The sequence below is a fragment of the Mirounga angustirostris genome, unplaced genomic scaffold (assembly GCF_029215605.1).
Source record: "Mirounga angustirostris isolate CCGP_5_RB_7025 unplaced genomic scaffold, mMirAng1.0.hap1 SCAF_15, whole genome shotgun sequence".
Classification (NCBI taxonomy): domain Eukaryota; kingdom Metazoa; phylum Chordata; class Mammalia; order Carnivora; family Phocidae; genus Mirounga; species Mirounga angustirostris.
Window position 1 is genome coordinate 17,983,777 of NW_026991723.1, and position 14,714 is coordinate 17,998,490.

Below are 14,714 nucleotides of genomic sequence, written 5' to 3' on the forward strand. Positions count from 1 at the left end.
TCCGAATTAAAAACAAAGAACTAGGAGCTTCCAGGTTGGTGAACACACTGGCAGTGTTGGGAGAGTGGTGTGCCTGGAGGGTGCATGGAAGCTCCTTGCTTCTTTCTGGAGACAGAGATTGAGAGAGCGAGAGGACACGACCAGAGGATGAGAGAGGGGCAGAGGGAGAGGGAGAGAGAGAATCTCAAGCAGGCTCCACAATCAGCATGGAGACCATCGCAGGGCTCCGCCTCACCAAACCCATGAGGTCATGACCTGAGCTGAAATCAAGAGTCCAACACTTAACTGACTGAGCCACCCAGGTGCCCCTCCCACATCCTTTTATAACTAAGCAATGAAATAGAATTCCTGTTCATATCCTTGCCAGCAATTTGTGTTATCAAGTGTTTTGGATTTCAACCAATCTAAATGTTTTATATGGAGTTGGGAAAAGATGGCAGAGAAGTAGGGGACCCTATTCCAACCGATCCCCGGAATTGAGCTGGATATCTACCAGACCACTCTGAACACCCACAAAATCAGCTGGAGATGTAAGAAGATATATCTGGATCTCTACAAAGAGAATATCACAGGTGGTTGGTTATAAAGCGGGGAGCCATGATTCCGTGGGCACATATCCGAAGACAAACAGAAGGGGGAGGGAGCTGCCATAAGCATTGGTGCCGGGAAGGTGAAATAACACAGGAGCACAAAATTCTCCCACGCTGGGGACAGAGCACAGACTTGCAGACCAGTGGCGATGGGGAAAGGACATTAGGGCAGCCCCCTGGAATAAAACCTAGAGCAGCGGGACCAGGCGTGCGAACTGAGGGTGGCTGGCAGTTTTAGAAGCACAAAGGGCAGATTTGTGCCCCAACCTGGAGACGAGGACTGGAGTTCTGCTGAGAGGCGCACAACCCAGGACGCTGCAGTTTATAGCAGCACAGACAGGAATGGAGATAGTGTGGCCTGGAGAGCTCACTGAAGAACAGACTGCAATCTCGCTGCCCTGAGGCAGAGGGTTAGAAGCGGTCTCTTCTGCTCTGAAGAGACATCAGGAAAAGCTGCCAGAGAACAAAAGCCCCCCAAAACCGGTTTTCACTGAGCCCATTACCCCCCCCCCCAGGGGCAGGGCAACTCTGCCCAAACAGGGTTGCCTGAGTAACAGCAATGCAGGCCCCTCCCCCAGAAGACAGGCTGGGAGAACAAGAGGCCAGCAACCCTAAGGTCCCTATAAAACAGGTGCATCTTGTTTGGGTTGTGGTCAATAATTTGGACTCTGTACATTCCCTCAACAACCCGTCAACAGAATGACTAGGAGGAGGAACTCCCAAAATAGGAAAGACTCAGAGATTATGACTTATGCCACAGATTTACAAATGGATTCAGATATAACCAAGATGTCGGAACTGGACTTCAGGGTAGCGTTTATGAAGACAATAGCTAGAATGGAGAAATCGATTAAAGGCAACATAGAGTCTCTAAGAGCAGAAATGAAAGCTGAACTGGCAGAACTTAAAAATGCTATCAATGAGATCCAATCTAATCTAGATACTCTAAGGGCTAGGGTAAACGAGGCAGAAGAACGAATTAGTGATCCAGAAGACTAATTGATAGAAAAGAAGGAAAAAGAGGAGGCTTGGGAAAAACAGCTCAAAACCTATGAAAGCAGAATTAGAGACATAAGTGACGCCATGAAATGTTCCAATGTCAGAATTATTGGGATCCCTGAGGGGGTGGAGAGAGAGAGAGGACTAGAAGATATATTTGAGCAAATCGTAGCTGAGAACTTCCCTAATCTGGGGCTGAAACAAACATTCGTGTCCTAGAGGCAGATAAGGCCCCTCCCAAAATCAAGGAAAACAGACCAACGCCCCGGCATGTAATAGTAAAACTTGCAAATCTTAGAACCAAGGAGACCATCTTAACGGCAGTTAGGGGGAAGAGATTCCTTACGTGCAGGGGGAGGAACATCAGAATAATGTCAGACCTATCCACAGAGACGTGGTAAGCCAGACAGTGCTGGCAAGACATATTCAGCTTACTAAATGAGAAGAACATGCAGCCAAGAATACTTTATCCAGCAAGGCTGTCATTTAGAATGGATGGAGAGATGCAGAGCTTCCAAGACCGGCAGAAACTGAAAGAATATGTGACCACTAAGCTGGCCCTGCAAGAAATATTAAGGGCGGGAGGGGCAGGTTCTATAAAAGGAGAAAGACCCCAAGAGTGATACAGAACAGAAATTTACAGAGACAATCTATAGAAACAAGGACTTCACAGGCAACATGATGATCATAAATTCATAGCTTTCAATAATCACGCTCAACATGAATGGCCTAAATGCCCCCATAAAATGGCACAGGGTTGCAGATTGGATAAAAAGACAGGACCCATCCATATGTTGTCTACAAGAGGCTCATTTTGAACCTAAAGATACATCCAGACTGAAAGTGAAGGGATGGAGATCCATCTTCCATGCCAACGGACCTCAAAAGAAAGCTGGGATAGCAATTCTTATATCAGACAAATTAGATTTTAAGCTAAAAACTGTAGTTAGAGAAACAGAAGGACACTATATTATTCTAAAAGGGTCTCCAACAAGAAGATCTAACAACTGTAAATATCTAAGCCTTCAACATGGGAGCAGCCAACTACATAAGCCAACTATTAACCAAAATAAAGAGTCATATTGATAATAATACAGTAATTGTAGGAGACCTCAATACTCCACTCTCAGCAATAGACAGATCATCTAAGCAGTAAATCAACAAAGGAACAAGAGCTTTAATGACACACTGGACCAGATGGACCTCATAGATATATCTGTATATACAGAACATTCCACCCTAAAACAACAGAATACTCATTCTTCTCGAGCACACAAAGAACTTTCTCCAGAATAGACCACATAATGGGTCACAAATCAGTTCTCAACCAGTACCAAAAGACTGAGATTATTCCCTGCATATTCTCAGATCATAATGCTTTAAAGCTGGAACTCAATCACAAGAAAAAATCTGGAAGAAATTCAAACAGTTGGAAGCTAAAGACCACTCTGCTCAAGAATGTTTGGGTCAACCAGGAAATCAAAGAAGAACTTAAAACAATTCATGGAAACCAATGAGAATGAAGACACATTGGTCCAAAACCTATGGGATACTGCAAAGGCGGTCCTAAGGGGGAAATACAGAGTCATCCAAGCCTCACTCAAAAAAAAAAATAGAAAAATCCCAAATTCACCAACTAACTTTACACCTTAAAGAACTAGAGAAAAAGCAACAAACAATGCCTAAGCCATGCATTATACACTAACAATGCAACTGTAGAACGAGAAATTAGAGAAACGATTTCATTTACAATAGCACCAAAAACCATAAGATACCTCGGAATAAACCTAACCAAAGAGGTTAAAGATCTATACTCTAGGAACTACAGAACACTCATGAAAGAAACTGAAGAAGACACAAAAAGATGGAAAAACATTCCATGCTCATGGATCAGAAGAATAAACATTGTTAAAATGTCTATGTTGCCCAGAGCAATCTATACATTCAATGCCATCCCGATCAAAATTCCAATGACATTTTTCAAAGTGCTGGAACAAACAATCCTAAAATTTGTATGGAATCAGGAAAGACCCCGAATCGCCAAGGAAATGTTGAAAAAGAAAAACAAAGCTGGGGGCATCACGCTGCCTGATTTCAACCTATATTACAAAGCCGTGATCACAAAGACAGCATGGTACTGGCACAAAAACAGACATATAGACCAATGGAACAGAATAGAGAGCCCAGATACGGACCCTCAACTCTATGGTCAAATAATCTTCGACAAAGCAGGAAAAAATATTCAATGGAAAGAAGACAGTCTCTTCAATAAATGGTGCTGGGAAAATTGGACAGCTATATACAGAAGAATGAAACTCAACCATTCTCTAACATCATACACAAAGATAAACTCAAAATGGATGAAAGACCTCAATGTGAGACAGGAATCCATCAAAACCCTAGAAGAGAACATAGGCAGTAACCTCTTTGACATCAGCCACAGCAACTGCTTTCAAGATAAATCTCCAAAGGCAAGTGAAACAAAAGCAAAAATGAACTTTTGGGACTTCATCAAAAATAAAAAGCTTCTGCACAGCAAAGGAAACAATCAACAAAACAAAGAGGCAACCCACAGAATGGGAGAAGATATTTGCAAATGACACTACAAAGAGCTGATATCCAAGATCTATAAAGAACTTCTCAAACTCAACACCCAAAAAACAAATAATCAATTCCAAAAAATGGGCAGAAAACATGAACAGACACTTCTCAAAAGAAGACATACAAATGGCTAACAGACACATGAAAAAATGTTTATCATCATTAGCCATCAGGGAAATTCAAATCAAAACCACAGTGAGATATCACCTTACACCAGTTAGAATGGCAAAAATTGACAAGGCAAGAAACAACAAATGTTGGAGAGGTTGTGGAGAAAGGGGAACCCTCTTACACTGTTGGTGGGAATGCAAGTTCGTACAGCCACTTTGGAAAACAGTGTGGAGGTGCCTCAAAAAATTAAAAATAGAGCTACCCTATGACCCAGCAATTGCACCACTGGGTATTTACCCAAAAGACACAGATATAGTGAAAAGAAGGGCCATATGCACCCCAATGTTCATAGCAGCAATGTCTGCAATAGCCAAACTGTGGAAAGAGCCAAGATACCCTTCAACAGACGAATGGATAAAGAAGATGTGGTTCATATATACAACGGAATATTACTCAGCCATCAGAAAGGATGAATACCCAACTTTTACATCAACATGGATGGGACTGGAGGAGATTATGCTAAGCGAAATAAGTCAAGCAGAGAAAATCAATTATCATATGGTTTCACTTATTTGTGGAGCATAAGGAATAGCATGGAGAACATTAGGAGAAGAAAGGGAAAAATGAAGGGGTGGAATTGGAAGGGGAGAGAAACCATGAGAGCCTATGGATTCTGAGAAACAAACTGAGGGTTTTAGAGGGGAGCAGGTGAGGGGAATGGGTGAGCCCGGTGATGGGTATTATGGATGGCACGTATTGCATGGAGTACTGGGTGCTATACAAAAACAATGAATCATGGACCACTACATCAAAAACTAATGAAGTACTGTATGGTGACTAACATAACATAATAAAATTAAATTAAATTTTAAAAAATGAAGAACTAAAACTGTCACTATTTGCAGACCACATGATACTATATATAGAAAACCCTAAAAACTCAATAAATAAAACTGATAGAATAAATGAATTCAGTAAAGTTGTAGGATACAAAATCAATAGACAGAAATCTGTGGCATTCTATACACTAACAACAAACTATCAGTAAAAGAAAATAAGAAAACTTAATTGCACTTACAATTGCATCAATCAGAATCAAATGCCCAGGAAAAAAATCTAACCAAGGAAGTAAAAGACCTGTACACTGAAAACTATTTAGACTCTGATGAAATAAACTGAAGACATAAGTAAATGAAAAGATACTCTGTGCTCATGAATTGGAAGAATCAATACTGTTAAAATGTCCATACTACCCAAAGTGATCTATAAATTAAATATAATTCCTATCAAAATTTCAATGACATATTTCACAGAACTAGAACAAATAATTCTAAAACTTACATGGTACCACAAAAGATACTATATAGCTAGAGGTATCTTGAGAAAGAAGAACAAAGCTGGAGGTATCATATTCCCTTATTTCAAACTATATTATAAAGCTTTAGTAACCAAAACAGTATGGTACTGACACACCAAAAAAAATAGACCAATAGGTTGATAAAACAGAACTGAGAGCCCAGTAATAGACCCACGCATATATGGACAATTGATTTATGACAAAAGAGCCAAGAACATACAATGGAAAATGGATAGTCTTTTTCAATAAATGGTGCCGGGAGAACCGGTGAGCTACATGCAAAAGAATGAATGTGGACCACTTTATTACACCATACACAAAAATTAACTGGATTAAAGTCTTGAATGTAAAACCTGAAACCATAACACTCCTAGAAGAAGATGTAAGTAGTAAGCTCTTTGATATCAGTCTTAAAAATGGTTTTGTGAGTCACACTCCAAAGGCAAGGGAAACAAAAAACAAAAATAAGTAAATGGGACTACATCAAACTAAAAATGTTTTGCACAGCAAAGGAAACCATCATCAAGACAAAAAGACCATCTACGGAATGGGAGAAGATATTTGCAAATCATACACATCCAATAAAGGGTTAATATTCAAAATATATAAATAACTAATACAACTCAAGAACAAAGAACAAACAACCCAATTAAAAAATGGGCAGAAGGTCTGGGGAGACACTTGTCCAGAGAAGACAAACAGGTGGCCAATGGGTACATGAAAAGATGTTCAGGATCACTGATGTTTAGGGAAACACAAGTCAAAACCACAATGAGATATCACCTCATACCTATTAGAATGGCTATTATCAAAAAGACAAGAAATCGTAAGTGTTGGAGAGAATGCAGAGAAAAGGGAACGCTCATACGCTGTTAGTGAGAATGTAAATTGATGTAGTCACAATGGAAAACATATGGGTATTCCTCAAAAAATTAAGAATAAAACTACCATATGATCCAGTTACTCCACTACTGGGTTTTTATCCAAAAAATATGAAAACACTATTTTGAAAAGATATACGCAACCCTGTGTTCATTACGGCATTATTTACAATAGCCAAAAAACTGAAACAAGCTAAATGTTCACCAGTGGATGAATGGATAAAGTTGATCCATTAAAAAAAGAATAAAATTTGCCATTTACAATATGGGTATTATGCTAGTGGAATAAATCAGAAGACAAATACATATAATTTCACTCATATGTAGAATCTAAGAAACAAAACAAACTCATAGGTACAGAGAACAGACTGGTGGTTACCAGAGAGAAGGGGGTGTGGGGTTGGGAGAAAGGGCTGAAGGTGGCCAATCATAGGATGATGGATGATAACTGGATTTTTGGGGGTGATCACTTTGCAGTATATAAGATATCAAATTATACTGTATACCTGAAACACATAATTTAAAAAATACATTAAAAAAGAATATTCAGAAAATAAAAATGTGATCTTGGAAACTTAAAAAAATATATAGAAGAAAAGGGGGGACACCTGGGTGGCTCACTCAATTAAGCATCAGACTCTTGGTTTCAGCTCAGGTCATGATCTCATGGATCATGAGACTGAGCCTCATGTTGAGCTCCATGCTTAGTGGGGAATCTGAGATTCCCTCCCTCTGCCCTCCCCTAACTTATGCACACACGTGAGTGCATGCGTGTGGGCTCTCTATGTCTCAAATAAATAAGTCTTTAAAAACAATTATACAGGGGCACCTGGGTGCCTCAGTCAGTTAAGCATCTGCCTTCAGCTCAGGTCATGATCTCCAGTCCTGGGATCAAGCCCAGCATCAGGCTCCCTGTTCAGTGGGGAATCTGCTTTTCTCTGTGTGTGTGTCCCTCTGCCCCACCCCTGCTCATTCTCTTTCTCTCTCTCAACTAAATAAGTAAAATCTTTTTTTTTAATTTCAAAAAATTAAAAAAAAACAATTATAGAAGAATGGAAATGAAGAAGAGGGGTAGAAAGACAAAAACTTAAAAATCACTGAGATAGTAGAACCGAAAGAAAAAGTAGAAAATGGAGAAGAGGGAAGAAAAATTAAGAGTCAACCCAGGAATTCCAATAATACAGGTTTTTCAAAGAGTAAAGAGCAAAAATAGAATAGAGAACATTAACAAAGAAATAACTCAGAAAATTACCCCAGAACTGAAAGGCATGAATTTCCAGATTGAACAAGCCTTCTGCATGTCCAGCATAATGGATTTTAAAAAGACAGATACCAAGACATATCAATGTAAGAATTTGGAAAATAGATTTTTTTTTTCTGCAAAAGGAAAATCTTAAAAACTCCTATGGGATAAAAAAAAAACAGGTCATACAAGAAGGACTGGTTATCACAATGACATTGAACTTCTCAACAATACTGGAAACTAAAACATAAAAATGGAACAAAAACTTCAAACTTTTGGGAAAAGAAATTATTTCTCTTTTTAATCCTAAATTCAGTCAAGCCATGAGTCATGTGTGAGGGTAGAAAAAAAAAGAGTATTTTCAATCATGCAAGTTTTCCAAAACTTTACCTCCCATGCATCCTTTATTGGGAAAATTACTTGTAAAGGATATGTTCCACCAAAAAATAGAACAAGAAATTAGAAAATATAAGGTCCAGAGAATGGGGCATCAAAGGAAGAGAGGGATGAAAGGAATCCTCAGGATGACAGTAAAGAAGATACTAATGCAATAGCTGGAAGATTTCTACTTGTGGTACAGTTGAAGATGACCTAAGGACAGATATTGAGAAAACAAAGAAGCCAGACAAATAGCACAAGAGAAAACAAAAAGATGAATAAGAGCCCCAATGTCATTAGAATATGAATAATAATAGTATAATCATACCAATATAAATACTGAATATTAATCTAGCAAAATTTATCACTTGGGAGGATGGAAAGTGTGTCTGTGTTTGTTGGAATGGTGGTGAAACAAAGCTAGTCTTTACCACTACAGATAATGCATGAGAATAAAATCAAGAGGTAGCATCATAACCATGCTATTTAGAGGTTTGAAGGTAAAAAACTAAAAGAAACAGCTAGGAGAATTAAAATTTGTTGTCTCTGAGAAAAGGGGAAGGGCAGAAAATAAGCTCCACACCAACATATTTTCATAGCGATGAATGTGTCTCCACTCAGCAAAAATGAATTGTGTTTCTCACTCTTCTTGTATAGGTGAAGTTCAAGACCCAGACTATGAAGAGTGCATGCCTTGTGAAGCAGGATGTCTGGGATGCAGCTTGGGTATGCCACTTTTCTTTGCTCCTTCAAGAGTTGACATAGCTTTGTTTTCTTTTTTCCCACACCTCTTAATTGTTTCAGCAGGAATGTTGTCATTGTTATAACAGTGTCACCATCCATACCCATCAAGTAGGCTCACTCCCATGAAAACAGGGTCATGGTGAGAGATGCTCCCTTTTGAGGCAAAGGAGGGGTCACTCATCTTCATGAAACCCAAGTTTAGGAAAGGACAGGCATCTTTTCCTCTGGTTGTTAGCAATCTGGCAGGGGATCCCTTCAGCAACCAGGTTTCCAGTTGCATAGGATGTGGCCTCTCCTTGGCTTCTCAAGGTCACAAATAAAGAGATGAACCATTGGTGGGAGAAAGAAACTCAAGCAAAGAAATGCCTAATTAATCTAACTCATTTGGCATGTGATTCACAAACCCCCAAGTTTAGGGATTTTCCTTTGCAGAAATGACTCCATTGGTTGAAGCCTAAGACAACCCTTTGAGAAGAAAGCAATGTGGTGACTGAGTTGAAATCCCCACCATACAATGAATAGTCCTTGTCAGTCTTCATCTAATTCTCCAATTCAAATCACTGACCCCTTTCTCCCCATGCATGCCTGGTTTTCTTGTGGAGAGGAGGAGACAGTGTGTACCACACAGAACCATTGGATTGGATGTAAAATGAAATATAGGAGGCCACCAAATTTCAGGAATGTATCTTAATGTAAATTTAGTCAAGATATTGAAAATAATTAATGTTTGGGTCTGTAGATCTTTGGAAGGAACCCCAACCTAAATTAAAGATTGATGGAGTAATTTCTATTCCTGAAGTTTCTCTATGATTGGTTAACTCCTCCTTCTAAAACTTTAATGTGCACACAAATCCCATGGGGGATTTGTTAAAATGCAAATTCTGATTCATAGGTCTGGGTAGGGCCTGAGAATTACATTTCTAATAAGCTGCCTGGTAAAGCCAAGGCTTCATCAAACGCTCATGAGGTTGCAAGGGGTCAGGCTATGCCAGGATTAAGTAGACTTTTTATTGGCTTTACCTAATGGATTTCCTTACATTCTTAAATATTATACATGAATTATAATTTATCTGATGGCTGTAACGGATTCTCTCTGCCCTAAATGGAAATGATGTATTTTCTATAATATCTATAACTACAAAACAGAGGTTTTAGGAACCTAAATACCATCCTCCCATTACTTTCCACTATGAAATAGGGCATGTATACTGGAAAATAAAATCTAATAATGAAATCACACTTAGGAAGGGGTTAACATTTAGAGTAAGAGATTTAAGAGTAAAATGCTAATTTTCTGGGAAACAACAATAGACCTAAATAGAAGCAATAAAAGTACTAAAATTGAAAAGATAAGCAAATTCCAGTGTATCTTCTGAAGTGACAGGAGGTGTTCTTGCAGAGAGCAAGAATAAATGTTCTGACTATCTTGATTTCACATTTTGCCTATTTCAAACTATATTTGCCCATTAGATTTCATATTCCAGCTAATTTTTGTGGTCTCCTTTTGCACCTTTGCTATTATTGTATGTTGTGTGACCATGTTAGCATCTTTGTGTATCACAGAGAGGGGTGTGATTGTATGTGTGTGTGTGTGTGTGAGTGTTTGTGTGTGTGCCTGCCTGTCTGGAAAATCCCAAAACCTGGAAACAGTGACAACCATGATCAATAGGTATCTACATTGTGCCCACCCTTCCCTTAGCTGATCTAGCTACAGAGGAGACCAAGTGTAGCCACTGGGAAATAAAACCATATCAGACATAGGCCATTTGGGGACTCAAAATCCAAAGAATCAACTTGCAAAAAGAGCTAAATTAGAAAGTTTGATTCACTCTGCAAAGTGCTACTGAAATATTTAGTTCATTTACTCATTTAAGAAAATTTAATGGTCTACAATGTGTTGAGTGCTCACTGGGGCACTGGGAATTCAGAGTTGATATGGTTGTGATCCCACTATAAGGCCCTCTCTGGCTGTTACAAGTAACATACCTGAAACTAAATCTTTACAAGGCAACCTGCAAGAATAGAGGTGCAATGTTCAGTGGGATCACAGGAGAGTGACTAGAACATTCTAAATGCTGCTAAATTCTCATTTTAAATTAGAAAGTTTCTCTTATTTTATAAAGTCTCTACACGTTGGACCTTATGTATTTTTATGTTGCCCTGGCTGAACTCAATTATCACTTTATTTCTTGCGTCTTTGTTGATCTTTGCACTTGAGTTAAATCTCTTCTTGCTTCCCCTTGTTGTAGGCCAGCAGTAATGCTTTTTACAGCTGATCTGTGTAATATTTGGTGCATACATATCTTTCTGCCTGGACACTAAACTACTTAGAATAAGCTCTATGACTTATACTCTGTGCTACCAAAAGAATTAGTAGCAGGCCTAGGATATAATAAATGTACAATAAATTTATCATGTATAATGTTTGTTGAACTGAATTTGAGAGTTGCCAAAACTTAAAGTGGAGATGCATGGCTCAGGATATCCAGGGATCTGGATATGATGTTTCCTCTATTCAAACTTTGTTTATGGGCCAAGAAGGGGAAATAAATCATATGATACAGAAATAAATAATTTTTCATAAAATATTAGAACTATAAGGGAGATTTGAAGGGGACATGGTTTATCAAATTTCTTAATTTTAAGATACAAATATAAATTTTAAAAGATATGAATAATTTACCATAGATTTCCCCAAGATTCTTCTTGTGAGAAGGGACATCATCCTTTAGAAAGAAAGAGCTCCATTTTCTTCCATTTTAGTAATGTAAATTCATCTTTGAACCTGAGCTAGACAATCTCTAGAAGAGGTACAGAAAAGTGAAATCAGTTGCTCTGAGACATTTTTTTCTGCACCATGTAATGATTAATTGTTGAAAATGGTAGAATTTTTTTCTGAGTTTTTTGTTCCTTTCCAGATAGTTAGTGCAACTATAGATTAAGATTTTTTATACCCAATATAAAAGAACTCAAATTCCAGATTGACCCTGATCTTGTCTAGTTCCTGGATGGAGTTATTTATTATTCCAAGGGAAGCTTGCCAGAAAGAGAAGAGAAAAGGAAACATGATCAAAAGTGGCTGTTGTATTTTGAGGAAAATATTGAATTTGCTATTCTAGGATGAACCAAGGGTGTTTTTATTATTATGGGGTTAGATTTCTCTTCTTTTTTTTATTGAGATATAATTGACATAGAGAATTACATTAGTTTCAGGTGTACAAATAATGATTCAAAACTTATATACATTGTGCAGTGATCACCACAATAAGTCTAGTTAATAGCTGTCACCTTAGAGTTACAGACTTTTCTTTCTTGTGATGAGAACTTTTACAATCTGTCTTAGCAACTCTCAAATATACAATGCACTATTATTAGCTATAGTCATCATGCTGCACATTACATCCCCAGGATTTATTTATTTTATAAGTAGAAGTTTGTACCTTTTGACATCCTTCACCCTCTGCCTCTGGCAACCACCAATCTGTTCTCTCTTAAATTTCTCTTCTTTATTAGGCTGAAAACAAACAGAGAGCATTTTATATAATACCGTCTTATTCCAAGATGATTGGATTCGAAATTCTTTGTCTTTCTAGCTAGTATCTTGAATGGAAATTTTAAGATAAATCAAAGTTTTCTAAATTATATTTCTTCATTAATTGAGAGAATAAGTAAATGGAGTCATTTTTACTTAATGTCTTGAGGTACGTTTTTTGTTTTATTTAGGGGCTATAGTAGTAGGTATGATACCTGATTATAACCTAAGATTTGGGGCCCATACTTACAACCCCAGACTTACTAATTGATTTTAATCAAATTGCTAAGATCTATTTACTTCCTTACCTTGTCCATAAAATAGATGTCAATGTGCCTTTATTTTGGCTTAGAAGTAGGTGATAAAAATCCCTTAATTTTTGCCCATTTAAATGGCTTTAGTCCCTACTCTTGGGGAAAAATATACACAAATTTAAAATTTTTAAGTACTTGCAATAAACAAAAAAAAACCTGATCCAAAAACAGAAGAGGAAGGAAAGCTCCCAAATTCATTCTATGAGACCAGCATTACCCTGATACCCAAACCAGACAAGACACTACAAAAAACAAAAGAAGAAAACTACAGGCCATTATCCCTAATGAACATAGCTACAAAAGTCCTCAACAAAGTTGCAGCAAACTGAACTCAACAATATTTTTGAAGGATCACGTGGGATTTATTCTGAGGATGCAAGAATAGTTCAATATTCATAAATCAATCAACTTGATAATCACATTAACAAAGTAAAAGATTAAAAAACATATGGTCATCTCAAAAGATACAGAAAAAGTATAAGACAAAATTCAACATCCATTCATGATAAAAACTCTCAACAGAATGGGTTTAGAGGGAACATACCTCAAGATAATAAAGGCCATATATGAAAAACCCACAGCTAATATCATACTCAATGGTGAAAACTGAAAGCTTTCCCTCTAAAATCAAGAACAAGACAAGAGTGTCCACTCATCACTTTTCTTCAACATAGTACTGGAAATCCTAGCCGCAGCAATCACACAAGAAAAAAGAAATAAAAGGTATCCAAATCAGAAATGAAGAAGTAAAACTGTCACTATTTGCAGATGACATGATAGTATATATACAAAACTCTAAAGACTCCACCAAAAAATCTGATAGAATAAATGAATTCAGTAAAGTTGTAGGATATAAAATCAATATATAGAAATCTGTTGCATTTTTATACACTAATAACAAAGTAGCAGAAAGATAATTTAAGAAAACAATCTAATTTACAACTGCATCAAAAAATAAAATACCTAGGGTGCCTGGGTGGCTCAGTTGGTTAAGCGACTGCCTTCAGCTCAGGTCATGATGCTGGAGTCCTGGGGTCGAGTCCCGCATCAGGCTCTCTGCTCAGCAGGGAGTCTGCTTCTCCCTGTGACTCTCCCCCCTCTCATGTGCTCTCTCTCTCTCTCTCTCATTCGCTCTCTCAAATAAATAAAATCTTTAAAAAATTTTAAAAAAATACTTAGGAATAAATTTAACCAAATAGGTGAAAGACCTATACTCTGAAAACTATAAGACAGTGATGAAAGAAACTGAAGATAACAGAAATAAATGGAAAGATATTCCATGCTCATGGACTGGAAAAATTAATGTTGTTAAAATGTCCATACTACACAAAATAATCTATAGATTCAGTGCAATCCCTATCAAAATACCAATAGTATTTTTAACAAAACTAAAAGAAATACTTGTAAAATTTGTATGGAACCACAAAAGAACACAAATAGGCCAAGTAATCATGAAAGAAAACAAAGCTGGAGGTATCATGCTCCCTGATTTCAAGATATACTACAAAGCTATAATAATCAAAACAGTATGGTACTGGCACAAAAACAGACACAGGGATCAATGGAACAGAGTAGAGAGCCCAGAAATAAACTCACGCCTGTATAGGCAATTAATCTATAACAAAGGAGACAAAAATATACAATAGGGAATTCTCTTCAACAAATGGTGCTGGGAAAACTGGACTGCTACATGCAAAAGAATGAAAGTGGACCACTTTCTTACGCCATACATAAAATAAATTCAAAATGGATTAAAGACCTGAAACCATAAAACTCCTAAAAGAAAATATAGGCAGTAGTCTCTTTGGCACCAGCCTTAGCAAAATATTTATGGATATATCTCCTCAGGCAAGGGGAACAAAAGCAAAAATAAACCATTGGCACTATACCAAAATAAAAAGGTTTTGCACAGCAAAGGAAACCATCAATAAAATGAAAAGGCAACCTACTGAATGGGAGAAGAT

The 14,714-nt window shown here is 37.5% G+C and overlaps 1 protein-coding gene across 2 annotated transcripts in view; it reads left to right on the forward strand.

Annotated features, from left to right (window-relative positions):
- PCSK5 (proprotein convertase subtilisin/kexin type 5) overlaps positions 1-14,714 on the forward strand; it is a 466,280-nt gene that overhangs the window by 370,039 nt on the left and 81,527 nt on the right. For both annotated transcript variants that reach the window (XM_045882270.2, XM_045882271.2), the window contains exon 24: positions 8,818-8,886. In XM_045882270.2, coding sequence (XP_045738226.1) covers positions 8,818-8,886 — 69 coding nt within the window. The remainder of the gene's footprint in view (positions 1-8,817; positions 8,887-14,714) is intronic.